Source organism: Clinocottus analis, unplaced genomic scaffold (assembly GCF_023055335.1).
Source record: "Clinocottus analis isolate CAN_PGR_092001 unplaced genomic scaffold, fCliAna1.0.p SCAF_16, whole genome shotgun sequence".
NCBI lineage: Eukaryota > Metazoa > Chordata > Actinopteri > Perciformes > Cottidae > Clinocottus > Clinocottus analis.
Window position 1 is genome coordinate 7,611,122 of NW_027175887.1, and position 27,496 is coordinate 7,638,617.

At 43.2% G+C, this 27,496-nt stretch overlaps 1 protein-coding gene across 2 annotated transcripts in view; it reads right to left on the bottom strand.

Annotated features, from left to right (window-relative positions):
- olfm2a (olfactomedin 2a) overlaps nucleotides 1-25,478 on the bottom strand; it is a 41,603-nt gene extending 16,125 nt beyond the window's left edge. Inside the window, exon 1 of one of the 2 annotated variants that reach the window (XM_068578963.1) lies at nucleotides 25,012-25,478. In XM_068578963.1, the coding sequence (XP_068435064.1) occupies nucleotides 25,012-25,068 (57 nt within the window). In that variant the 5' untranslated portion in view covers nucleotides 25,069-25,478. Of the gene's footprint in view, nucleotides 1-4,839; nucleotides 5,268-25,011 lie in introns of those variants that run through there. The other variant, XM_068578961.1, reaches the window with a different exon arrangement.
- Nucleotides 25,479-27,496: the final 2,018 nt, after the last annotated feature.

Sequence of the window (27,496 nt, forward strand, 5' to 3'; positions counted from 1 at the left end):
AAAGTACCAACATCTGTCCCTGCTATATTGCGCTCAATTCTATCTATAATGTGGTCAAACAATCAGGTCTCATTTTTCATTTGCCTCCCACAAATAGACAAGCAAATACACACCCCCATTCTTCAACTGGACAACCAGTCAATCCTCAATGCACAGGCCAGCTGCTGGCCTTTATGAGACGACTCAATGAAGGCTTCTAGTGAAGACCTTGGTCTCTCCTGCGCCCAAGAAAAACTGATTACCACAATCAGCGCAGCATGCTCGCCAGTCAATAATATGACTCATAAAGTCATCATGCTCCTCTCCCTGCTGCCTCCATTTCCCTCCCTGCTGCCTTGCACGCTCTCCCACTCCATCACTCACGGTCCCGCCATCCCTCCTGCGTGGTGTCCTGCTCGCTTCCCATCTGCATCTCACTCGTTCCAATCCGGATAACACTTGAACTGACAGTGGCGGTGGGCAGATGCGTCAAGCGTTTTTTTTGTAGTGTGGGTGGGGAGTGGGGAGGTGGGATCAGTTGGAGGACTTTTGGAGAGGGGGAAAATGGCACTCACCAATGCTCAGCACTTACGAGTTACAACTGTTTGGAGCAGGCTGCTAGTGCCATGCCAGGTGCCCTAGTGTAAAGGATTTGGCATCCACTCTGTTGTTAGACGGTTACTAGATAGCTCGACTACTGTAGCTGGTTTTAAATAGAGGAGGGAGTTGAAAGTGGCAGGGTAGCTGGTGTGAGAAAACACTGTATAAACTGTTAGAGTACAGTCATTGGTTCCGTGGAGGAAAATATGGATCGCAGAAGTGTGTGAATTGTGAAATCGTCAAATTGCTTTTGAAGGGCAAGACAATAATGCAGGCACACGTTCAGTTGGATTGAAATTACACTCGTGATGGCAAATGAACCGTTTCCAAAGGCTGATTATAAGACCAATTATAGAATCTAGGATCAATATTGCTTTGTACACAGGCTGCCAGACAATTAGCTTATGTATCAAAGCAATTTAAAATGATATTACAAAATTGGCTTTCACGCTGACTACAGGTAGTCGAGGACACCTGCCAGGGTCTGAACACACATCAGGTTTGGTTGATAAACATTAAAGCCAAGTGCCCAAATAAAATTCCCCAGCAGTGTTTAATCTTGAATCCATAGCCAGGAATCAATCTTTACAATCTGCTTTATTGGATCGCACAGTGGACGTGGTAAAGTTTACAGTCCCACATGCCGACAGACAGAGGCGGGGTGACCCCAATCAGACCCGCGGCCCCGGCTCTTTGTACTCTGCCATTTGTTGTTTCACGCTCCCCTTTGATGGTGAGAATATTCTCTTCTGCCTCGCAGCTTTCTTATTTTAGATATCAAAGGGAGAGTCACCACATAAATACTGCGCTGTCTTTCAGTGCAGTATTAGGAGAATACAACCCACAGAATGTAAAGTTTTATGATTTATGGATCCATACCGTGCACGCTCACATGTGAACAATAAACTATGATGTGCGAGTAACCCTTTATTTAAGCACTGTGTACATCGAGTTAGACAGTGAGCACTTTTGAAGTGGTTTATGTCTGTTGCCGTCAAGCAGACATCATCTTAATATACGCTCTACTTTGGGTAGAACGGCGTGGAGCACGCCGGGGCTCAATTCTTATCTAATCTTGTTTTATTATATCTATTATTATATTATATTTCACTGCTGGGAAACATGTGTGCAAGTATGATGTATCTCTGGCCGTACTGCACTAAATTATGCTTTGCATTACCGGCGGGTGGCTCAGAATTCACTCCTGCTAAAATGCAGATAAAACAAGTCAGGAGTTTTGGTAATTAAAGCAAGGATGGGTAATGCATTTTAGATTTTTTTCTTTTTTTTTATATCTTTGTTTAAATTCTCTTTACACCCAGACAGAAATCAATAAATCAAATGCTCTGACAAATAATCAATATCTGTTAGCTTGCCGCACACGCAGTGCCTGCTACGAGCCTGTAGCGGGACAGCTGCGAGTAATTACAACAGCTGTTTACATTGGTTACGTTCATTACGAGCATTTTGGGCTCGTGGCTCTGGAAGGAGGCCTGAAGGGACGGGCTGTCAGTGTTGTTGACTTTCTTATAGATTTAGCGACTTTTGGAGTTTGTGCTTCTTCTTTCATTGGAAAGGAGGGAGGAGCTGGAGAATGTCTCAAAGCTAGCTCACTCTCAGCTTCTCCCATGTAGCTTACCCAAGCTTATGACTCAAGACACATTTGGCAGTGGCATGGTGACTGTGTCCAATATTTTAGCTATTACTTTTCTAGATTTCTTGGTAACACTTCCTAATTACTGCACACCATGAAGCATTAGTTAACTATCAGTAAACACTTAATTCATCATTGATACTGCATTGTTCCACACTTTATAAATGATTTGTAAATGAAGTATTATATAATGATTCATAGCGTGCAGTTATTATAAAGTGTTACTAATGTTTTATTCCACTTGAAGAAATATTTAGCAAACTGCACAATGAATGCAATTTTGTAAATAGATTAATAATGTGTTGGGATTATAATAATAATATAGGAACATTGTGTGTGCACAGCCTGGCAGCTGTACAGCTTTTCTTCGCTTGATCATCCAGCGCAGCCACACTAGTTCCATGCAAGCGTTAGAGTGGTTTCTTCCACTCATTAAGGAACACGGTTTTCTACTATCCAGATGTGTACAAGCATCCAGGCACGGCTGAGACGGGCCCACGTAAACTCAAGCAGCTGTGTTCCTGAATCAGCTGGTTAGAAGACGGGAGCAGCAAAGCAAAGGAAGCAGACTTTGCAAATAGCTCTGAGCTGGGAGGATATGGGCCGCAGCATGCATGGGTGCCATGGGGAGGGGGGAGCAGCCACGCAATGCAATGGCCACTGGCACGCTAGCGCCACATTGTCACAGAGATTATCTTTGATTAGAGCTCTAAACATTGTGTGAGTCATGACTGCTTCTAAGATCATCACAGGCAAATGTCTCATTAATAGTGATGGGACTTTGAGGCTGGGTTTTACATTAAAGTTTTATTCGCTACCATTGTTTATGAGAGGAGATTATTCCTGTCTCAAAGCGGCGACATTTCCCATCACAACAGGCTGTTATACTGTAATAATCCCTGGCACAATCAAACTGGCTCATCAGTTTTGATGAAGTTTTGATGGAATGAACTTCAATTGCAGCATTTTTGGTCGATTGGTTGTGAATAAAAGTGGCCTGAAAGAAATATAACTACTTCACTCATAACTATGTATAATATTTTATCCCAGCCAGTCTTTTGAAATGCAAATGATAAGGCTTCCAGTCATGAGTCTTGATGAGATGAATTTACTGAAAATAAACTGTTTTGACCCTGAGCAGGAGAAGCAGCTATAGAAAATAAATGGATGGCTTATCCAGGCCAAACCCCCTGGGGGAAAGGTGGGTGTTCAATAGGATTACAGAGTTTAGTGCTGTAAAGGATTCAAACATGCCTTGCAATATGACATTGTTGCAGAAATCAGATTATGATTTTACTTTGATGTTGTACTGAAAAAAAAATCCCTGCAATATGTCCATGTTGTAGGAAAGTGCTTTTGGCGAGGTGCTTGAGATTTTTTACAAAGGCAACACCTTTTCTCAAAAGAAGACATTTGAACCCAAACCCTCACTGCAACATAAAGGAGATATTAATAAGCGTGCGACTGATGTTTTAACGAACCGCTAAAAACTCTTCTTCAAACAGATGGACCTTCACCCCTGAGACAAGAATGCCTGAACATAGTCAGGGCATCTATTAAAACACATAAACAGGCAAGAATGCACGCACACACACACACACACACACACACACACACACACACACACACACACACACAAACACACACACACACACACACATCCAGATGGTGGTAGACCTCCTGGGACGTTCAATTTCATCAAATCATTTCAACAGACCAAGGCATTTGCTTAATGGGTAAGGTGCCATAAAAACACTCAGGATAGAGTCAAAGGCAATCATTAACCACCGATGACCCAGAAGATATTAAATTCATCCGGCTGCTTGATATTTCTCAATGTCTGTCTTACCTTCCATTAGCACACAGAGACGGACAGACACAGAAAACAGGTGTGTGTGTGTGTGTGTGTGTGACAAACTTCTGTGGAAACTAAATTTACAAAACTGCTTCTTCTTTTTTAAGTTACAAAACACCTCCAAAGCCTTCTCCAAACCTCCTTCATGCCAGAGTATTATTTGAGAAGTGGAGGATTGAGAGGATTTTTAAGACATTTTGAGAAAGCAAATTAAGACATTGAGGAAACTGTAACATTGTCTCAACCTCCCCGTTTCCCCCGTCGCCTCTGAATCTGAGCGCCATCCTTCTCGTCCTGGAGGTGAGTGACAGATGGGATCAGCCTGAACATCACTCAGAACAGCCTCCTACCTCCCGTCACCCTGGCACAAACATATGATTTACCGCGGCCGTTCACACTGCGTCCTCTGCCTCTCACGAGCCCACAATTCAGCGGCATTATTCTTAATGTGACTCACACACCAACATGATCATCATTCATGTTTAGTTGAAACGCATGCACGTCGACCTGCTTCATCTCTCGCTTATTGATACATCACAGCCCGTGAGACAGACTCTCGCAGTCCCTCACCCACTCTGTTAGTTAAACATATAGACACACACTAACTTACATGCTGGGATCTTTCCGATTTCTAACTGTCTCGCTCTGTCATCTGCTGTTTCACGCTCTTTCATGTCTTTCTTTCTCACATCAACAGCGGACAGATACAGTGCACAAACACACACGCAAAAGCAAAGTAAGTCATACGCACGCTGACAATCCTCTCCGAGGTTCCCCCTCTGGAGACTGTGGTCCCGTTGAGTCCCACCAGAGAGGGCAGAGTCTGAGACATCCAGTTGGTGACCATGGCCATGGTGCTGAGCACTGCCCCAATCTTCAGCATGGGGACGCTCATGTTTGCTCCCTGTGGGGGGGCCCCCGGCGCAAACGGCCCTGCAGCCGGCCCTTCCCTGCCCTGCCCTGCCCTGGACCTCGGCTCCAGTCAAAACGCCTCTCTGGTCCAAACAGCCCAGGCAGGGATCCGGCCAGTCAGCTTCTGCCTCAGCACGAGCAGCTGCAGAGCGCCCCAGAGCTGGTAGAGCACCGTTACCACACTCACACACCACTGGCTCGGTTAGAGAGACAGCCAGAGACCGGTTAGAGGAGAGCAGCTCACATCCAGCAGCATCACGCTGGAATCTTCCCTCTCAGGGTGACTGCCTCAACCTCACCCCCCCTCCCTCTCCCTCACTTCCTCCCTCTACCCTTCTCTCTCTCTCCCTCTCTCTCTCTCTCTCTCTCTCTCTCTCTCTCTCTCTCTCTCTTCCCTCTCTTCCTCAAGATGCAGAGCTGCGCATTGGCTGCCTCTCTGACACAACCCCTCCCAATCAGCCTCTGCTCCGTTCTTCCCAGCCCTGTTTTGCATGCATGTATCCATTCTTTCTCTGACATTTGGATGTTCTTTTATGACTCACATTTTGTGTGTGTGTGTGTGTGTGTGTGTGTGTGTGTGTGTGTGTGTGTGTGTGTGTGTGTGTGTGTGTGTGTGTGTGTTGTGCATGCACCCATTTCTGAGGCTGATTTCAAAGAGCTGATCTGCTGCTCTATGTGCGCTCGGAAGGCATCCCGGGCACAGTAGACCTCATCATGTTGTCTGTACTGGATGGAGGATGATGGATGGATGCATGGATTTAAGGTTGGTCAGGGATTCGCGACGGGAGACACTGCAGTCAAGGTATTAATGTGGGAGAGTTCCAGGTGCGGCTGCCTGTGGATGCTTCTGACAGCTCATCCGTCATTCTGCTTCATGGCATATCCTAAATCAGCCTGTAGCACCATCAGCCTGTAGCTTGCACTTTTACAGTATCTTATTAACTCCACTATGTCCAAGGCGGCACCATATCACCATCTTTACTTACACATCTGCTTGACACTTACTGATGCTTATGCTCTACAACTGATGATTGAATTGACATATATTGCAGATTAAAGCTATTAAAACCTCAACGGATACATCAAACTTAGATGCCTTCTTATCGAGCTGCTATAGAAGTACTTCCTTGAATAAAGGGGATTACATGTTTTTTTTTCAAGTGGTACACTTTCACCATTGTCATACTGCTATAATCCAGATGGCTTTAGCTTCCAGCACAGTCATGGCAAGAAAACCAGTGTCAGATATCACAACAATCACTTTGCCGCCTATTTTGGTGTCATTTCATCTCAGGGGCTGTGCCTCAGGCCTGCATTGAGTTTATCTCAGGACAGACTTAAGAAGTGTTCTGAAGTTAAGATTAGAGTTTCAAAGTCATTGTCTGATTTGGCCATGCACCTCTACCACAACGGCCAGACGAAAGAGGAGCATGGAAACCGGAGGGTGTCTCGAATTTCTCTCTTAGGGCAGTGTCACGTTACGCCCCTAAACAACCGTGAATAATGATGACAAAATGTGCTGCTCAGCCAAAACGGCCAGGTCATCTCCTTTGCTTGCCTGCGACCTGGTCTGCTGACTTATTCAGTTTGTCAGCCATGGATGGGCTGCATTCGCGTTGGGTGAGTGATACGGGCTCCTGTGTGTGGGGTGCACCGCGAAGTGATATGAGAAGAGACAGCTTCCTGAGCTCCATCCAAAAAAATGTCAGCCCTCCTCAGCTCACCTGATGCTCCCACATCAGTAGCGCCTGCGTCGGGCTCCTCTATTTCTGCAGCAAGACTGACCCCTTGTGGTTACCGGTGGAATCGCACCCCATATGCTGCCTTCCGCAGCTGGAGAGCGAGCCGTTGTGCTATATTGAAACTGGTGACAGGTAGTTGTCACTTTATGGGAGCATGTCAAGATGATGTGAGGGGGCATGTGGCAGCGCTGTTTTGAATCACATCGATCCATGTCTAACAGAGAGAAAAAGATGAAGTGGTACAAACACGGACACACTACTGCTTCTTAGAAGGGTAATGTTGAGGTCCACAGGTATGTTGGAAATAGCCTGGAGCCAAGTGAACATGTCAAATATATCATCTCACATTTCACAGGTTATCAATCTAAGTGGCTGTTTACAGCTAAACAAGTATGTAATTAATACTTTATAATGATCATACATACTCATACATGATAAGACTTTATAATGATCACACATAATAATGTAGGAAAAAACAAAGTGTATATATATATATATATATATATATATATATATATATATATATATATATATATATATATATATATATATATATATATATATATATATATATATATATATATATATATTCCTTTGCTGCACCACTGTGTAAAGAGCATGCAGTAATCATCACATTCACAGGGTGGCAGCAAAGGTTCAAATATGGAGGTCCTTTACCCATTTATCTTTATTTAATCAAGCTCCTGTTCTTAGCCTCCATTAAAGAAAACCTGTGACTCAAGTATGAGGGCTTGCTAAAAATTAAAAATCACTCAAGAGTGTGCTCCAAGAGATCCCTCACCCCTTGTACTGCTGTGGCCACAGTGCAGGACGTATGATGCATGTTGCCATATGCAATAGACACTAACAACACAAATTACTTCTAACTAGGGAGGACCATATTTGACATAATGTGTTCCTCATAGACCCACAACTAGTCCTTACCCCAACCTTTAGAGTTGTAATGACCGTTTGATAACACAGGACAAGTCAGAGTATCCTCAAATAAAAAAAAATAGTCCCTCAAAACTTGATTTGGTCTTTCTCTTAAAGTTCAGCAGCAGTTATATTTGCAGATGAAAGAGGCCATTTGTAGTAATTCGTGAAACCTTGAAGGCAGCTGTATACATTTCCCAAAGCCCTCTTTATTCTCTTTTCTTTTGCGTTCATTGAGACTTGGTAACACTGGTGTGGACAACTCTGTTCCCTTTTCTAGTTTGATGGCAATGCTTTTTGTCTCATATATCAGACACGTCTTTATTAATTTGTGATAATAAGAAAGGTGTGCCTGCTGCACCTGCTGAATGTATAATAACTGAAGCCATTGAGGCCGGCGCCAGACACCCCCACATCACATCTTCTCTCTGAAGCTCTTAGCCGCCTTTTCATCCGAGACCATTGTTAATAAGTTATGTTTCTGCTTTATAGAGCGGAGTGCACCTGAACTCTTTCAAACTTAAAATTCCACTCACAGAGTGCAGGTCAGATGCCATCTTTTGTAAAGTGATGGACCAAATAAAGGATGGGAATGAGTGTCATGAGGACAATCTGCCATACCTCAAATAATTCCAGGCTCTGCCAATCAACTGTCTAATCACACAGTCTGTTGGCAGAACAAGCTTTCATTAAACATTAGCAAGAGAGGAAGTCAGCCATTTAACCTGTATTAATTTAATCCCTTGTCCTTAATTTCCTCAGCCATTCCTCATAATTTTCACTCTAATAATTGTCCAGCCTCATTTTCACTTCTCCTCTGCAGTGTCATTATCTCCAATTCTCTGTCGCTCTCTTTTGTTCTCCTGTGAATTTGATTTAGCCTTTATCTACTCTTCCTCTCTCTTTCTCTCTCTACGCCAATGAGAAAAAGTGGCATCATGTGATCCTCCTTTATCCTGCGTGTATCTTAGTTTCTACTCTTTTTGTCCTGAGGTGATCTTTGCTGTCTTGCTACACGCTTGGCATTAGATTTGCACCTCACACTGTAGATTAGGAGTGTTGTGTTATATTGATAGTGATGCTAACTGAGATATTTAGGAAATTAAATGTTGATATCATCAGCTCTCCGCCTCCCTGTACTAGTATTTTGTAATTAATTTGGCAAAAAAAGAGACAGGATGCATAATAAACTAAGTAAAAGACAAATTTGACTCATAGCATTATTATTTATTTCTAAATAGATTTCTAGATATAGCGGTAATATATTGTGAATTATTTTGGACATAATTGTGTAGTGAAAATCTGATATTGTAACAGTACTAATATAGAGAAAACACTTGAACATCTCCATGCACAACGGTGTGTTGCATCTTTGTATTGCCTCCACATAGATCACATGATCATAAGCTTCTATGAATAGAATCCACTCTGCTCCTAGCCTGTGAGCGTGCTCTATAAAGGGCATTTTTAATCAGTTCAAACTGTGAAAATGGCCACCAACTGCAGGAATGGCAGTATTTGTGCACACCCATGGATGGCAGTAGAGTGCCACGAAGCCTCGAGGTCAGAGAGACAGGCTCCGGGTGAGATAACAATGCTGGGGAGCAGAAAGCGCCAAACACACAGCAAACTACAGATTCACAGCAGAAATAAAGGACCAAATTACACCTCAGCTAATTACACAGACCTCATAATGATGCAGAGCTGTAATGACTGAGGCAGCGAGGCTGCACACTAGCAGAGCCCCCTCCTCCCGAGCTCTGAAGGATGCTGGAGTCATCTGGCTCTGAGAATACTGGCTATTTTTCTGAGTCATAATTCATTAATTAAATGATGGACATGGAGGCCCACTGCCTTCTGAATATATCAAGATCAAAATCAGCTTAAACAAAGTGTGACCTCATTACCATGGTAACTATTTAAATGGCGTAAATAGGCTGTTCCCCAGGGTTTAGGCAGGCAGACACAGTGGTGTGCTTTCAACATGGTGTGTTTAATCTATTAACAGCTCCTGTGGGCCTTTGATTAAGGAAACTCATCTGGGCTTTTACATTTTTATAGTAGCGACTGAGACCGCAGGAGGATTATAGAGCACACATGCATCGACCCCCAGCGTGCATAAAGAGCAGAGAACACATCCTGTCGAGTTGATTGTGTTCAATAATTCAAGCAGAGAGCATTCACCACAAATGAAGCACCTCTGTCCCACGCTGACCACAGCGGTGAGTGACAGTATATGATTCAAGACGGATAAATGTGGCCTCAGTCGATAACGTATCATGTTCAGCTTGCATCAGCACAGTTTGACAAGATTATGCACTAATCTCCTAAAGACAACAAACGTGTCCATTTTAGTGTGTGTGTGTGTGTGTTTACATATGCGTGCATAGATTTGTTTGTCTGTCGGTGCCTCGCCGTATTTGTGTCCACTTGCATGAGCCACGCTTTCTCTCCACTGAGCTGTGAAATGTCTACAATGCCCTCTAATGGCGGTTGCCACAGTGTCGTGTGAGAGACCCGGTTGAGCCGTGACATGCACGTAATACACAGCTCCTCGGTCCGTATACTGCGCGGATCCAAAGTGGGGAATGAAACAGGCCCAGCCCAAAGTGCTTCACAGTGATGTCTGTTAACAGGTAAGAATCTGTCCTTCCAGTGGAAACACGTGAGAATGAAAATCAATATCGTAAGCGTGTCTTGTCTGCCTGGCTGAATTGACTGTAACACACCTACAATATTCTGTAGTGAGTCCATTCACTACAGTCTATCCATCTATAGACCGTAGTGTGAATCCAATGAAGCCAACCCGAAGACATGGAGACACATTCATAATTGAACAGAAGCCAAGCCTGCAGATCTGAGACCAAGTGCTTAACCTCCGCTGTTCTCGGTTTGCGCCAGTGAAGTGAGATTGTTTAGCTACATATTTAGTAGTTTTATAACACGTATAGACAATATACTTTTTGATCAAGTACAGCTATATAGATCTTGAAGCAAATATTCATTCTCAGAACAAAGTTTCTTTCAAATTGTACGATGACACGAGATAGAAAAATGTAGACGTTCCGAATCATTATGATATGTGTCTCCTCCAAATCTAGCAGCCACTAAACATACCTTTTAATGACCAACCAACAGAGCAACATAAACAGCTGAGGAGGTTTTATTCTCACATTGTTTTCTTGGGCCAAGCAAACACAGCAGAGAAGACATTTTCAGTTCAGAGCCATCATGGATATACAGTATTGCTCGAACATGCTTTCAAATTTTATTCATAGACGGATTGATTGCTCCTGATTGCCCCCTGATTACAATCTCAATAGTCCACGGGGGCTTTTGCATTATTATTTGGAGGGTATTTGGTGTGAATGAACAGTATATAGTTGAATATCAGACGGTTCAATCAGGGGCAAGCAGGGCGCCACATTTAGCATGAGGCTTGCAAAAAGAAAAGACCTGATCAAAGCAATAGACAAGAACTACATGCGGCAATCATCCGCCGTGCGTTCTGCAGCACAGCACGTGGCGAGCCTCTGTTCTGCACCTACTCATGCCAACAGCACCAGCTGAAAAAGACTCAGTGCAGCACTTCCTCTAGTAAATGTGCCCAGTTGAATTGCCCACACACACGGAGGCACTCACTCATGAGCTCATGTGTACAGATCCACACTCACACACATTCACGCACACACTTACTATGATCATTTCCTGGCCACATAACCGGCTTACCAATGTCCCACAAGAACCCATTTTTGTCTGGATGCAACAGCAGATAGCCACATCCACATCCTTTTTCTCCCACCAGGCTAATCAAACATTCTCTCCGTTGTGTACAGTGAATCATATTTCTGTAAATGGAGTAATTACTGTGAGCAAATTGGGAGTCAAGGTAGCTGAGGCTCAAAGCCCACTAATTGAGGATGCCGCCCATGGCTATGTGCCTCTTCAAAATGCCCTTCACTGAACTTGTGATGCCTTGCCACTATCACCCAGAATAGTTCTGTTTTTTTTCATCCAGATGGTATCTCGACTTCTGCTGAGTGCTTGAAAACCTCTTTTTTTTCTTCAAATAGCAGTTAATAAAACACTTCAATTTTGTCACGCTAATATTTACAAATCTGTCCTCAACCTCTATATAGAACATCATTGTTGCTGCTGAGAGCATTTTTAAATCTGTTTCTGTGCTGCTGGAGTTGAGTGCTTATCTATCGTCTTATCTCCTTCCTGGCAAAGTGTTTTGTTTCTTCAGTGATGTATTGATGTATACCTGTGATGTGATCTCAGATGCCGCGCACCTCATGCCGTCTTTGATGATTAAAGAGACAACCGCCGGAGAAGATGTGTTTGCGATTTCTCATTTGGTCTCTGTCTGACTCATTGTTTACAAATGTCACCCATTTACTCAGTAAAGGTATCACTATGATTAGCTAACCACGGTGGCGGTTACACAAGAGGGAAATAAGCCGAAGAATAACACAAGAGATAGACAAAAGAGTAATAGAAGAGACCACAATGCTTAGGAGAGGCCGAGAGATAGAGGGAGAGCAGCGGGGAGAGAAACCGATAAAGAGAAAAAAGGATGGGTGATGCATTTGAAACTCCCCGAGGTGATGAATTTACATCTCGTCTGTTTTCTGCTACGTCTGCAACAGCGAAACTAACAGGACCAGAGAGAAGAGGTGATACCCTGCCAATTACAGTCTGGTTGACTGAGAGTTTGCAGGAGCCAGTTGTGAAAGGAAATCTCAATGCTCTGGTGTTGACATGGTCAGGAGCAAACAATGACCAGAGCCCATCAGCTAGGACTGTATATTTTAATAAAGAGACAGAACCAGCCTGCAAGTCTTGTGTGCAGCATCTTTGTCAGAGCTCACACTGAAGCCTCCATTTGTATCCTCTGTCTTCAGGTCATTAATGCTCAGAGAAGCTGTAACATTTAATTAGGGACACGTTATTAGTACAACACAAGCCCAGTGTGCAGTGGAGAGAAATCCCCAAAAAGCCCCTAACTGAATAATACATTTACAGCCACATGGAGTTACGGGCAAAAGTGGTTCAGGGAAATGTGTAGATAAACAAATTAGCTTGTGTGCTTTTTCCGAGTTTTTTGCCTTGCTGGTGGACCGAGTAGAAATAATGATTAGTATAAATACACAGTTTTGTGTCTGTGTTCCCTGCGCCTTCCCCCCAAAATGCCGACGTCGATTCCAGCCATGTAATCTGCAGCGTCTTGGCTGCATTGTCAGAATGAGGAGCTGCTGATCCGTTCAGTGATTAAACAAACACACAGACAGACAGGAAAATGTCAACAAACTTGAGAAAATGAGTAGACAGAGCAGAAATGAGAAATGTTGAATATTTTAAAAGGGTAATATTCTGTGGAGTTAGCCGAGTGGGAGATGAGAAGTATTGTGAGTGGGGAGAGGAATGAGGAGAGGTGCCTAACGGTAAAGAGTGGCCATAGAGTCTGCAGCTCCATCACAGAGGCTTGCTTTGGACCATCAGGCTGGATCTCTCAGCAACAGATGCAGCGTTTAACAGGTAAGAGGAAATACACCAAATACCAAACATGCCCATTTTAATTCAGCCCAAAATGTGAATTACACTGTGGAATAATGTGTGATTGTTTGTGCGTAGGTTAAACAGTTAAACAGACAAACGGTTGCTGTATTCATGTCTATATCAGGATATCTGTGTAATTTGTCATTTGCCTGCAGGATTCCAGTTGATAGAGGATGTCTTCACTCTGAGCACGATGCAGATCTACGGTACTTAACGATGACTTTTTTTTGAGTACAGCAGCCTGGGAGATATAATATCAGAAAGGCCCTTGCATTAATATTCCAAGCAGCACATGGAGGGAATGGGAGATGATTTCCACCTTAAGGAGGCGCTTCCTTTGCTAATCGCTAATATAAATATTTTCATTTGGTGTCTTTAAAACATGGCAGTCTGCGACTCCACTGCTAATTCCTCCTGGCACACATCATTGTTCATTTAAAATAAGATCCAACCTGTAAGCACGGGAGATTAGAATGACAGAAATACCCTTTAATAATGAGTTTGAGAAGGTAACACATTCTGGGGACATTTCTGCCACCCGCAGATTAAATCACTAATTTGAATTTTAATGACACGTAAGCAAGGGCCCCTTCTGCACGAGCACTGTGTGTTGGTGTTCATTTGAAAAGGCTGATGTACAAGGAGGACTCAACATACAGTCACAAAATCCTGACGACTTTCTGTTTGTTCTCCTTCTTGTTGCTGTCCTCTATTTAACGACACTCCCCTAAAGCAACAGGTTGTACCCACACTTGTGTCACTGTGTAAATAAATCCCACAGTTCACGTTTAATAGTGATGTTCAGGGGGATGTTGGGATAAGATCCACACAGAACATACCAAGTTGAAGAGAAATGTGCCTGACAAGTGAGAAGCACTCATGAAGATCCGAGCAGCAGCTCTCTGCATGCTGCTGCTTTAACTGAGTGAGAGATGAGAGCTGGGCCTGAGAGGACCAGTAGCCTGAGGCACTAAGGCTTAAAGAGAGAGACCCATCCTGAATACCTATTCATCACATCACCATTAGTGTAGCTCAAGCACTCAGCTCTGCTGCTCAAAAATATAACGAGGATTACTGCATTAGATTCCATAGCATAGTCTGGCATGATCGGACGATATCCCTGCTGCCTGATATACAGCTGAGCCAAGACTTCCACCTGCTTGTTTTTCCTCCCTTTGTGATGCAGCAAGATGCAGACGTGGTACACATCCGCATAGTAGATAAACAGGAGCAGACTCTAATCATCATAAGAGCAGATTCTTTTATCAGAGCATGACGTCTCTATTCCCCCACACCCCTTACCCCCTCCCACTGAAATGCCACTCCGCATCATTTGTGTCTCTCATCTTGTCTGTCAACACTTCATCCTTTCTTCCTGCTGCTTCCTGTGTCTCTCTTGCCCGAGCGACAGGATGCACATGCCGTTGTTTTGTCACGGTCACGGCCATATTGATTAAGTGATGTGGAGCTAATTAAAGACAATGTGCAAGGAGTGTCAGTGAGGGGAATAAAATCATGGTGACGGAGCGATAGGCCTCTCATTATTCTTCTTCTTTTGGTTAGGATTGGAGAGATAATAACCCTTCGGCAGACACAGTCGGAGAGCACTCCGTCTATTGCTCCCTCTATCCCTGCCCGCAATCTCCAATTTTCATTTCCAGCAACTCCACTCTGTCTTTTCCCCCCTCTCTCTCTCTCTCTCTCGCTCTCTCTCTCTCTGTCTCATTCACTTTTCAACCGTGTTGCCCTGCCCAGCTACTCCACTGGGCACTAATTCAAACCCCGTCCACATCCTCACTTTGTACTCTGACACTGCCCACCAACCCTGATCACCACAGCATCTTCAGTTCACAGCATCTGCTTTTGTGTGTGTGTGTGTGTGTGTGTGTGTGTGTGTGTGTGTGTGTGTGTGTGTGTGTGTGTGTGTGTGTGTGAGCGTGTGTGCGTGTGTCTGTTTGTAATTAATTTATAATGCATTGTTTTAACATTAACACTTATTAGTATACAATTCATAAACAGAATTATACATGTTTTATTATATATTAATAAGCTTGACTATTATGCATTTCCTGATTGGGATTTCATACTTTATAAATGTTGGATTCCCTATTTGTAAATGAAGTAATATACATTACAAACCCAAGGATTAATAGATCATTTATAAAGTGTTATCAAAAATTAAAAAAAAAAAAATGTTTTAAATGTCATTCATTCATGCATTTACTAGTCTGTTCAGTGACCTCATCTAAAGTGAGGACTATCTATGCCTCAAAACAAGCAAACAAAAGTCTCAGTTGTCTTCTTAACAGAAAAGGAAAATACACAAAGTAAAACATTAATATTTATTGCAAAATGCAAACAATGTACTCATAGTGGGAAACACGTTTATGCTGTGGGAGGCGATGCCTGTTAGTGGCACGAGTGGTGAATATGTTTCTTAGTTTACTGGCACGTGTTGATCATGGGTATCTAGCTAGCTAACTAGAAGTCCGGGTCCCAAAGCGTAAAGTGTTGGTGACGTCTCACCACCATCAGTGGGTTAACCCTGGCGAGCTAGCTAGCTCATAATCAATAATATGTGCCAGCAAACTAAGAAACGTATTCACCACTCGTACCACTGACGGCATCACCACTCATAGAGTGTATCCCACTACGAGTACATTGTTTGCATATTGCAATAAATAGTAATGTTCTTTATCACTTTGTGTTGTGTCTATTTTCCTTTTCTGTTGAGAAGAAAAGTGAGACTTGTTAGCTTTAAAGGCACTTTGAATGTCATTTATAAATGCTTTTTAAAGCATAGACAGATCTTCACTTTAGAATAAGTCACAAAATACTTGCCTAACAAGTACATGACATTTTAATATTTGTTTAATCAAATCTAACACTTTATAAACAATCTCATTAATCATCTATACGTCCTTTATAATTGGTTTGTAATATATATATATATGTATATTACTTAATTTACAAATGTGGGATCTATCATTTATAAAGTATGAAAACCTGATCAGGAAACGCAAAATAGTCAAATATATTAAACAAGAATAAACCATGTATAACTGTGAATTGCATACTGTTATAGTGGGAACAATGCTTTATACATGATACATTTAGTGTTGACTCATACTTAACTAATGCGAAATCACCTGTAGTCACTACAAAGTGTTGTATATACTGCACATGTTATGCATGAGTATATGCTGGTGATAACTTGTAATGCACATAATGTATTTTTAATACACATACTTTCTTATCTGTACACATTAACATCATGTAGATGCATATATGCATACCCAATGCCAAGTAGTATTGCTAAGGGACTACAGCTTTTTTTAGCATAGAAAAAATACATTTTGTTCTTTGTACTGGCTGTTTTTTTGTGTCTGAGGCTGCGTATGAGAGGGTAAAGGTGAAAATGTTGCAGGCAAGTTCAAGGCCATCATTTCAAAAGCATGTTTTTGTATAAATAAATCATTAATCAAAAGGGCATCATTTTCAACGGATTCATGGTACTGCTAGATACACAAGACTCACTCACAAGAAAATGTCCTTTCGACTGATATTCTTATCTAAATCCGAGCCTTTTGATCTATGAAGAATGAATGCAAAAGTCAGCGTGTTACATCATTTTCCTCCAATTTTGTGTAATCCATCAAAGCTAGATCAAATTTATTTCGGTAAATGTCATCAGGGCCACATATATCCATCCATATCACTTTTTTCTTGAATAAGATGTGTGCTGAGCTCTCTAATTATGACGCCTACTTCCAGATGTGGTGTGTTCGCATCCTGTATCACACACTGCGTGTGTCTGTGTGTGTTTTGAAGAGTTGGAGAAATCCCAGGGGTTTGGAATCAGGAAGCATAATGTAATGTAAGCTGGTGTTCCTTCCAACTTGTTATCTCTTCTCTCCTACATGTAGTGTCTCTATCAAAAGACCGCTCTACCTTGCTCACCGTGGGGCTGCAGAGAGCATCTATACAGCCTGCTTGATATGCAGCAGTGTCTGGTGGCTGCCGGGCTCCCACGCCTCCCTGACTGGAGCCTTTAAGCCTTGGCGCAGTGAGAGAGAGCCTCCCTCATCAATGGCCCCACTGAGTGGCTGTGACAGTGCCACGCGGAAAACACATCGATTAAATGGTTCCTCTTGCCACCCGATTCTGCTGCGGCGCGTAGCTCTCATCCTTTATTCCCCAAAATGAAAGCCCTGCAATTGAGTTAGCGTTGAACATGGGAGGCAATGCTGTCACACTCGCACATGGCGGAGAGGGAAGAATTCTCTGGAATAAAAGTAGTACGGATCATGTGAAATAGGAGTGGAGAAGAGAAGAAAGAGGAGTAAGGAGTTCACCACATTTAGTCTCTCACTTTTCTATCACCTCTCATTTTCTGCCAATTCCTCTTCCAGCTCTCCCTAAAAGGAGTGCAAGCAATCTGTAATTAACTAGGGCTTTCGAGGAGTAAACTATGCTGACTCAAAAGGAAACCAGATTTCCCGGGAGTATGTTGTCCAGCCATGTGATGGAGCAGGTGGAGGCTGAATCTATGGCTGGTGTTTGAGAATGCGTAACGCTCTCTGGTAGAGGATGTGTGTCTTCTGATAAAAAGCGAAGAGATGTGAAGAGCACCGTTCAAGTAGCAGCTTGCCCAATCTGCTCAGTCTTATGAAAGCTTTTGTATCAGAGCGGGAAGAGGAGCTCTAGGCGCAACAGCCATATTTATATTCCAATCTTCTCCACAGAAAACCCACATCGCCAGGCTCATAAAAGATTCATCGAGCAGGGGGAAAGCAAGGTCGTACAGAAAACTGGTCAGGAGGTGCCTACTGCAATGCAAAAAAGAGCAGATGGACGCAAAAAAAATATCAGTGGATAAGTCCCACGATGGCAGTTATAGGGTAACGTGTGTCATCGCTTTCAGTAATGGCACCAGTATGTCCAGCAGTGACCAGATGATCAATGCCTGCATGATCAATGTCTGTGCTCTAATTGGCATCTGTCACTCATACTATATAACCCGTGACAGGCCTAACAGCCGCGGCCATGTTTGTCGGTATCGATTCAATGGGTGGTTCGGCTCTTTGTCTGTTGTGGATCCCGTCGCTGACATGTTTGTGAACTAGAGAGCAAAGGGGAGCGAGAAACGGAGACAGAGACAATGTGTGTGTGACAGAGAGACTGCGTGTGCACGCGCACGCGTGTGCCTGTTCCGGGTGTTGTCAGAGAAATGTCACTCTTGCTTAGAGTCACTGACATAAACCTCTGGGAGTCCTGCACCCTCCAGCACACTCACACAGAAAGAAAGAGTAAAAGAGGAGGAGAGAATGCGATATAGTGATGATACCTCCCGCCCCTCTCCCCAGTCAAGCTGATCCTTCCATACACCCCGCCGACACTAAAAAAAACATCGTATACATTTCATGAGTACACAGAAGAGTTTGAGAAACAACGTGAGCATCATTCAGCCATTGTGAAATCGTCTGGAAGAGAGAATTAGAGTCAAAAGGGGACACTACAGGCTCAGAGGACACATGTAAATCCACTTTTCTTTCGTCCTGCATGAATAAAAAGTAATCAGTCCCGAAGTGTACAGCTGGCTGCTGGTTAGCTGCCAGGTTAACAATGTCTGTATAAATGAGAACGCTGTAACAACTGTATTCAGTACTCAGTCCCAAAAGACCTTAGAGACTCTTCTAATGACGATTATGAGCTGCCCTGGAGTCAGCCAGCTCAGTCCATGGGATCGTTAATGGTCATTTTAGTACAGCGAGCCGCTGGGTTTTCAACAAGACAGAAAACAGCAACAGAGGTCATTTAGAGCCCACACAACCCTGGAGCATAAGTAATGGTCAGTCTGTGGCTCTGAATGAGTAAGTGGTCATTGAAAACATGGACTAAATACCAAGGTTACCAGACATTCCTCTCTGACTTTGACAATCTCAGTTTAAAGCAAGAGTCTCCCCTGTCCCGTGATATACCTGCAAAATTCTTAAATTCGCAGGGTTTCAACAACAAATGTGTGTGGGGGAGGACAGAGTAATTAAATAGGTCCATCTACTGCATGCTTTTTAGGCTTAAAATATATTAATAATGTTTTATTTCACGACTGCCATTCAGGCAGAGAACCTCTGTGTCAATTGGTCTTCCCTGGCTAAAGGTCAAATATAGTAAAAAAAATACTAATAAGGAAATGGGCATTGGAGCTGGAAAGGTAGGGCCATGCTGACACGCCCTCTCTACCAATGAGGATGGGGACACAAGTGTATTTTTGAGAGTCAGGCCACTGACCTCACATGCTTCTTTACCCGGCCTTCCATCTGTTAGCCAATTACCACGCAGACCGCCGCCTGCCTTCGTGCCTCATGAAAGCTCTGCAGTAGTAAAATCAGTCACCCGTTTCACCCTGGGCCACATCACAAAAAAAGCTCTATGCCACCATCATCACACACTAATATCACCCCTGTGTGAGTCATGAACAGACCACATTTAGAAAACTGACCCAGAAACAGGTACAGCATCATCAAAAACCAAGCCACTCACACAGGCACACAAAACCGATGTCCATTAAAACACACACATGCTAACCGGCCATTTTTCTCTTATTCAACACACGAACATGCACTGCACTTATGAGGAAATTGAACAGTGTTGATTTTGCTTCAGCTTTTAACCACAAACACCACGCGTTTTCCACTTATCCACACTTTCCACTTGTCCACAAGGTTTTACCTAAGAAATTAATGGTTCACCCTTCTCAGACAAAATGTATATTCTCAGATGACAGGTGAGTCTGCACAATGTCTCTGTGGGTAATAATTATTTGTCTGTGCAAACACACAGGCGGGCCTCTGATGATGAAGCAGCGGGCAACATGAAAGCACATCAAACACCGAGATGAGGGAGAGCACGGTGGACAGGCTCAATAGCTCGCTGTGCTTCAGTCCCTTTCTTAAACTGCATCTCTTTCATAAAACAGATCTCTTTACAGTGATAAGATTCTGACTCACACAATGTGCTATCATTGCCGTGCACTGATTCGAGCTCTGCCCTAATCAGTCATGACACAAGCACACACTATTCAATCTCTTCAAGCAGCACTGAATCAAACATAATGCAACCTCATTATCTGTGGCTGATTGTGAAGCAGCGCCTGTGTGTATTGATGGGGGGGTGCGTGAAGGTAGATGCAGGCGTAGTAGCTAATCTAACCCGGCCTGCTCACTTACTCACCCACATAGTACTCGACCTGATTGTTAGTGACTGACAGGCAACATGGAAATGAGGTTGTTCTGGATTTCTTATTTAACGGTGCGGCTAAACACATGACAAATACAACAAGCGCACACAGTATTGACATCTACAAAGAATTATATAAATAATCATATGGATCTATACTAGTGTGAACTGCATGCAAAATATGTAATGTTCTTGTGTTAGGTTTAAAGTTGTATTTGTGTGTTGCAGCTTGACCTTCCAGAAGCTTGTGTGGTCATGCAGTGTTAGTCATTCAGACAAGCGCTGGACCTGTCATAGCATAGCAAGGTGATTTTAACAGTCGAGTGTGTGTCTTTGCCGCTCACTGGCAGATTTACACCCCTGCTCCAGCAGCTTTTCATTTGTTTAATTCTCTCGGTGGCGGTTGCTGCTTGCCAGAGCCGTCGGTCCAACCGAGTGTCCTTCCTGCTGGGAAACGTAGGCTTACATCTCTGTTCCTCTTTGACCGTCATCCAGCTGCACGGTTGCATTCCTCCATATTTACAAAAAGCTTTTAACAGGTAGGCTCACTCATGATAATTATAGGAGAGGGGACAGTATTTGTTCCATGGTTTCATAAGCTTCCGTGTTTTGGTAAGACTGCTGTGTAAACGGCTTTTGGCTGGGAGGCAAGGACAGAAATGTACTACAAGTGGCTTGATTATAGTCATGTCAGGGGGAGGTTGTGTTGTGATCATGCGTTTCTGGCACCAGGAAAGTGGATTGTTTTTTTTTTTTGGCCAAAGGGTTACTGCCAGGTAGGTGGACGGTTTAAAGCTGGATATTGTCCAACCCAGTTGTTTGTGTTCACGTCCAGAGACGCTGTAGGCAGCGTTAGCATGATAGCATGAGGTCAGCTAGCTACCTTCCATCCGCTTTGTTAATCACACTGACACATATGTCTTCTCGATGCAGTGTTGTCATAGCTACTGTTTTATTTGACTCAGTCAAACCATCTTAATTAAGTGGCACTTGTATTACAACAATTAGTGTATACTGTATAATTTGCTTCATGTAAATAAATGAAATGTTTGCGCCAAACGATGTTTTAAACAACCGTGTGATTAACAAGTGCTCGTTGCTTTAAATCGACCCAAGGCTGGTGCATTCATCACACCAATCTAGAATGAGGAAACACAATTTAACAAGGGCCTAAATGGCAGTCTGTTCAAACTGATTGTTTATCGTGATTCCTGGTGTGAGAAAGGATCAAGTAAATTACTGAAAAATCCAGCCAATTGCTTACACAGGTTTCTGACTCCCCGTTTGACAATGACAAGCAATTAGGGTTTTTCTCCCCACTGCACATGGTGTAAAGGCAGAAAAACACCAACGCAAGAGATAATTCCCATCACTCCTAATAACCATGCTTGGTGAGAGTCTTTCGGGCCAGACGTCTTAAACCAATAACGGTATTCCTCTGGAGCTTTCTCGCTCCACTGGGACAACTTTTTTTCGTATGCCTCCAAACCTGAATGTGAATCTTTCAAGTACATGAAACAATCTTTATAACCGACAACTTAAAAAGCAGAAGTTGAGCATAAAACAAAACAAAGGATATTTTGTTCCCCTGAACACTATCACCGCACCTTTTGTAATCCCTTTGATGGCTGAACAGGCATATGTGGGGAACACATACATCTTTGTGATTTGTAAACATTCTTCTAAATACATACCCATCTGAATTGAAGCGTCTTTATTTGTTGTAAAACGGATAGTTCATCCTGAATTTCCATGTGTTCTCTGTTTGTTTGTGTTTCACACATGAACACAATGTCAAATCATTGTTCACATCATTTTAATGTATGGCATGAAATGCTACTCTATATACAATACATTGAGCATCTCCTGTTTCATAATCTCTGCTGTTGCACTACATTTACATTCTGAGCAACTCTATGAATATGAGCCAGACTACTGTAAAGATGAGTGTCACATAAAATGAGGCCAAGATACTATAATTTCCCACTCTTGACAAAAAATGACATGCTACTTTTTCATCCAATATTTAGTTGCACCTTGCAGAAGACATTGAGAAAAAAACACTTAAAATGTATCTTCATGCAGGTCTATTCTATAGTATATGACATTTCTCCAGAATGCACACACACACACACACACACACACACACACACACACACACACACACACGTGCTGTCAAGCATGGCTTGATGTGCACTCCTTAGCAGGACATCTGTGCCAAGGTCAGGCAGGTGCCCATCTGTATCAGTAACACTAAGGACCCCCAGGCTTTATGGGTACTTAACAAAACACATGCAGTGAACGAACAAGTGCATCTGTTTCATTAAAGCCCTGTAAATATTTAATACACACTCTGCACTGACACTGTGGCTTAAAACATGCGGATTGATATCTCAACTCTGCTGGTAGGGCGTGTTACTCTCATTGCAGTAGATACGCAAAAACTCATCAATTCTTTATGTTTGCAGTGCAATCTTAGGGAGATGCTGGTAGCGTCATATTTTCTTTCAGTCTTTTAAATATTTAATGGGAACACTTACACCAAATTGTCCCCCAAGGCCAATTACAGTTTGAACCCACTAGAGAAGGGGTTAAGATATGATAGTAAGTTATCAGCTACATTTTCCGTGTCACAAAGCGAGTGTTTCACAGTGACATTTATTCCTTGTTATTTATGGAAGAACACACACAGAGATGTGTGAATGTGGATTTCTTGAAGAGTAAAGATTAGTTATTAGATTTCATTTTAAACCAGTTTTCAGTTGAGGTTGAATTAGTTATTATGCCCGGGGAAACGTAATAACTAATTTAATTAAAAGGTGGTTGAAGAGGCACTTAATGGTTTCATTTTGTGGGAGACGTGCAGCTGTGAATGTGTTTAGTGTGATTGTTAAATGAGAGCCCTGGGAACTCCTGCACCTTGTTTCATTGCGCTCAGGATGAAATCAATTTGTCTCCATCTAATACCATCTGTGCTGTACATGTTATACTTTGAACCTGGCCCACAGGTGTGTCGTGTTTATCAGCTGACATCCAGCCTAAAATCATGCTGTAGCTTCTACTTCTGTTAAAGGTCAGCTGCAGTGTAAACCTTTCCTGTAAAGATGACATATAAAACACTAAGGTCTGCTGCAACAGACTGCTTGGCCTTTACTGTAAGTTAAGCATATTATTCAGCATGTACCATATATTATTTAGAGATAGATAGATAAATCCATATAGTGTGTAAACCCAAAACATCAATTTGACTTTAACTGCATGGTTTAGGGATATAACTGGCTCACTGTACTGACTCTGTTACGTCACTTAGGATATATTGTGTATAAATACATTGCTGTTAAATTTGTTAAGCACCTTTTTTTAAATTATTTAAATGTGTGGATGTGTTTCTTTTGTAAAGCCCTGCGCTCTGTCTGGTGGCCTTTGCCAAACGGTGATACTCACCGCCGCGTACGAGGAGGCGCTGTCTGTGTTGCTCAATTGACTCAGACTGCTGTTTTTAACCGAGGGCGCGACACCGAATATAATGCTGCACGGAACTAACCATACAGATATCCTGGGCTATCTCACACGCTCCCAAATAACAGCCACGCTACTTTATCAGCAGACCTTACACGTCCTACGCTGCCCATGGCTCATGCTCAATGCAGCCTGCGTGCTGACCAGCCGAACCCCTGCGAGTTCAAAGCTTTTCTGGGTCAAATAATTTACCGTCCTTCACTTCAATTCAAAACTGTCACATCAAAGCTCATCATGGGGACCAAAGTGACGCGGCTTTTCTCGAGTGTCCTGCACTCCAAGCACGCCACACATCTCCAGGATCTACAACCATATTCGTTTGGCGCTGCTCTGGTGCACAAATTACGCACGGCTCGTATTTGCAGCCGCAATTCACACGTATTACCACTCAGGCTGTCAGTGGTGGCGTCCGTCGGTCTGTGCTTCTGCTCAACCAGCACGATCGGTTTGGGTGTATCTCGGAGACCTCTGTCAGTGATGGAGAGGTAGATAGGAAAGTCTGTAAACAACGACCTCCGGGGCATCAAAGGTATTAGATTCCCCCATAAATCAATACACCATCATTTGTTCCACCCCGTTGTATTCATATACAGGTTGCACGGAGATTCGTGTCAGTCTGAAAATGTGTGAGACTTTAATTCCGGAGAATTAAAAGGGCAAGAGATTCAAGTTCAAGTGGATTTACCGACAACTGCAGCGGTGCTTATTCTCACATCTTCCCCTGAAGTTTCTACCTCCTCGCTTCTTAACAGCACGCTAGGTCGCATGCCTTCAGAACAATAGCAATGCTCATATTTAATGCTGCAACATGCACACAGTCTTTTCACTGCCTGAAAATCAAATGTCTCTTCGTTCTTTTTTTACATTTACTCTGATGCAGCTCTTTTTAAGCGGTTGGTTCTTACTGAAACCATCCACATGTTATACTCGCTATATAAGCGATCAGCAGTGCTTTGGGAACTTTTAAACAATGCTCATCCATAGCGTGCATGCGTGTGTGCCGTAGTCCTTACCTCACAGGGCATGACAGCCAACATGACAAGCAGGAACATGGCACTGAAGAGATGCATCCTCGTCGAAATGATCGCGTCCCAACCGACACCAGTTCTCGCAGCTCTCTCCCCGTTCTTGTTCCTTACTGGGGCGGTTTCTTCAGACACAGAGGGATTCCTTTAATGCTGTGTCGGCTGTGCGCCACCAACCTCATCACCAGGACGCACGGCAGCCCTCTCTGGCTCGGGAAAGCGGGAGCATATAGAGTCTTTGGCTGGTGGGTTGCGAAAGCGAAACCTCCCAATTCCCCAGCGTGGAAAACTCCTCAGGTGATGTAACCGGGGAGAAGCGGACAGTCGGAGGTCCCCTCCGTCCTGCGAAATAGCTGCGACAGCCTGAGAGATGGAGCGGGGGAGAGTCGCAGAGGTTGGAAGGTGACTGCTGTGCTTGCAAGGTGCCGACGCTAGGAGCAGCACGTGTATGTGCCAGGAGCCCAGTCAAAGAAGTGCCACTCTTTGACGCAGCCAGGCTTGGCCGAGAGAGAGAGGGAGAGAGAGAGAGAGAGAGAGAGAGAGAGAGAGAGAGAGAGAGAGAGAGAGAGAGAGAGAGAGAGAGAGAGAGAGAGAGAGAGAGAGAGAGAGAGAGAGAGAGAGAGAGAGAGAGAGAGAGAGAGAGAGAGAGAGAGAGAGAGAGGTTTTTGAGAGAGATGGATAGAGATAGAAGCGTTGCTTCCAGTGAAGATGCGTTTTGCTCCACTAAATGTTACCACTACAACGACAGATATACCTCGAGGAAGTGCTGACATTTTGCATTGATAATGTCTTCATACTTATAAGCCCGATGGTGAGATATAACTGTCAGCGCTCTGTATAACTTGGAGACAGTGACTGTGTGACTGTCACATCTAAATTAATACCATTAATTCAGCTCTGACGCATATCCAATTAGAAGATGCCAAAACTAAGGCATTCTCTGGGGTTTATGGAAATGTATGTATGGAAATTAATATTATTCTGGCCCCGATCACAATGGAGATAATGAACATAGTTAGCTAATAGAGGTAATTAAAGGATGGTGAGGCGTTCTAATAAGTGCTTTCTAGGCCAGGTCATTTTGCGAAGGTGTGCATGCAGCTTCACTAAGTTTATTTATTCATGCATGTGTATGTCCATGTCAACGGTTTCACCGTGATTGGATGGTATATGGCCTGTGAGTCCTCTGCTTTTCTGACAGCCTGTGTTTGTAGCTTCCAGCGATTCTGAATCGGGAATGAAAAATCTCACAGCCTCTGCCGCCCGCTCCATCCACACCACTTAATACAAGCTGACAAAAACAATTTTCAACGGTAAATGTACAACATGTCACCTGTGCTGAATTCCCTGTAATGATGGCTGCAGCGTCAAACCACAAAGACAAAACAGCCCTCCCACTCCATTTTCCTTTGAAGAAATTCACCATATACTTAGCAAACCTAATGTGCCTTATTTCGAGCAAACATGACCTGAGTAGATCCTTTGTGTGAAGTGATAGTTGATGTTTACAGGCGCTATAAAAGATTGGGAGCATTTGTAATGCCTCTCAACGGCCCACACTATATTGCAAAGGGTAAGCCTGCTTGCAGCTAAAGGCGCTAACAGCAGTAACAGTGAAAACAGTGCTGGCAGAGCTAACAGTGTTTAACTGAGAGAGTGGGTGCTACCAGCTGTTTAAAAGTAGCTGAATTGCATATTAAACTGATTTCATGAACCTCTGTGTCATAAAGCAGGTGTGAAAGTCTTTAGAGTTTATCAAAAGAATTAATTAAAGTTACAAAACATAGAATAACGGAAATGACAGACTCTAGGCCAACACTGGGGCATACACAAGCTGTGAATGTTTGTGGTTTTCATTGTACAAAGCACACACATTACATTTTGTATTCTTCATTTCAAATGTGTTACGTTTTGCTACCCCAAATCCCTTTTCTTTTTCTTGACGGCTACATTTTTTTGCTATTTCACTGCTTTAACTTAGTTAACGAAACCCTGTGGCTCGAGTTTATACTATCGTAGTTCATATCATATTCAGAAAAGATGTTGTATCAGGCACTTTGCTTGGGCCTTCCAGCCCCTGTCCCTGTGGCTCAGCAGAGGCTTGACTTTCTCCACCCCTGCTGCTGCCCCCAGTGGTGCAGTGCACAGCCCTGTATTTTCCCAGCAGGAATAACCACAAGGAGTTGAAATGAGTAGCTACAGGGGAGCAAGGGAGGAGTGTTGTACAAGAAAGAAATGAGGAAAGAAGAATGCAGGGATTGTTCCTGCCTCCGTGTGCTGTTGTTTTCATCAAAGCATTTTACTGTATACCCTGAATTGTGCCTCTGCTCAGACGCCGCATACAGTAGAGTAGAGCACGGGGCTCGGATTAATAGAGATGCCCAAGGCTGCCAGGGTGAGTAAAAGTGATGTTGAGTCATTGCATGGGGTCAGAGAGTGCTCATGTTTTTTAATAGTCATGCTGAGGATATAC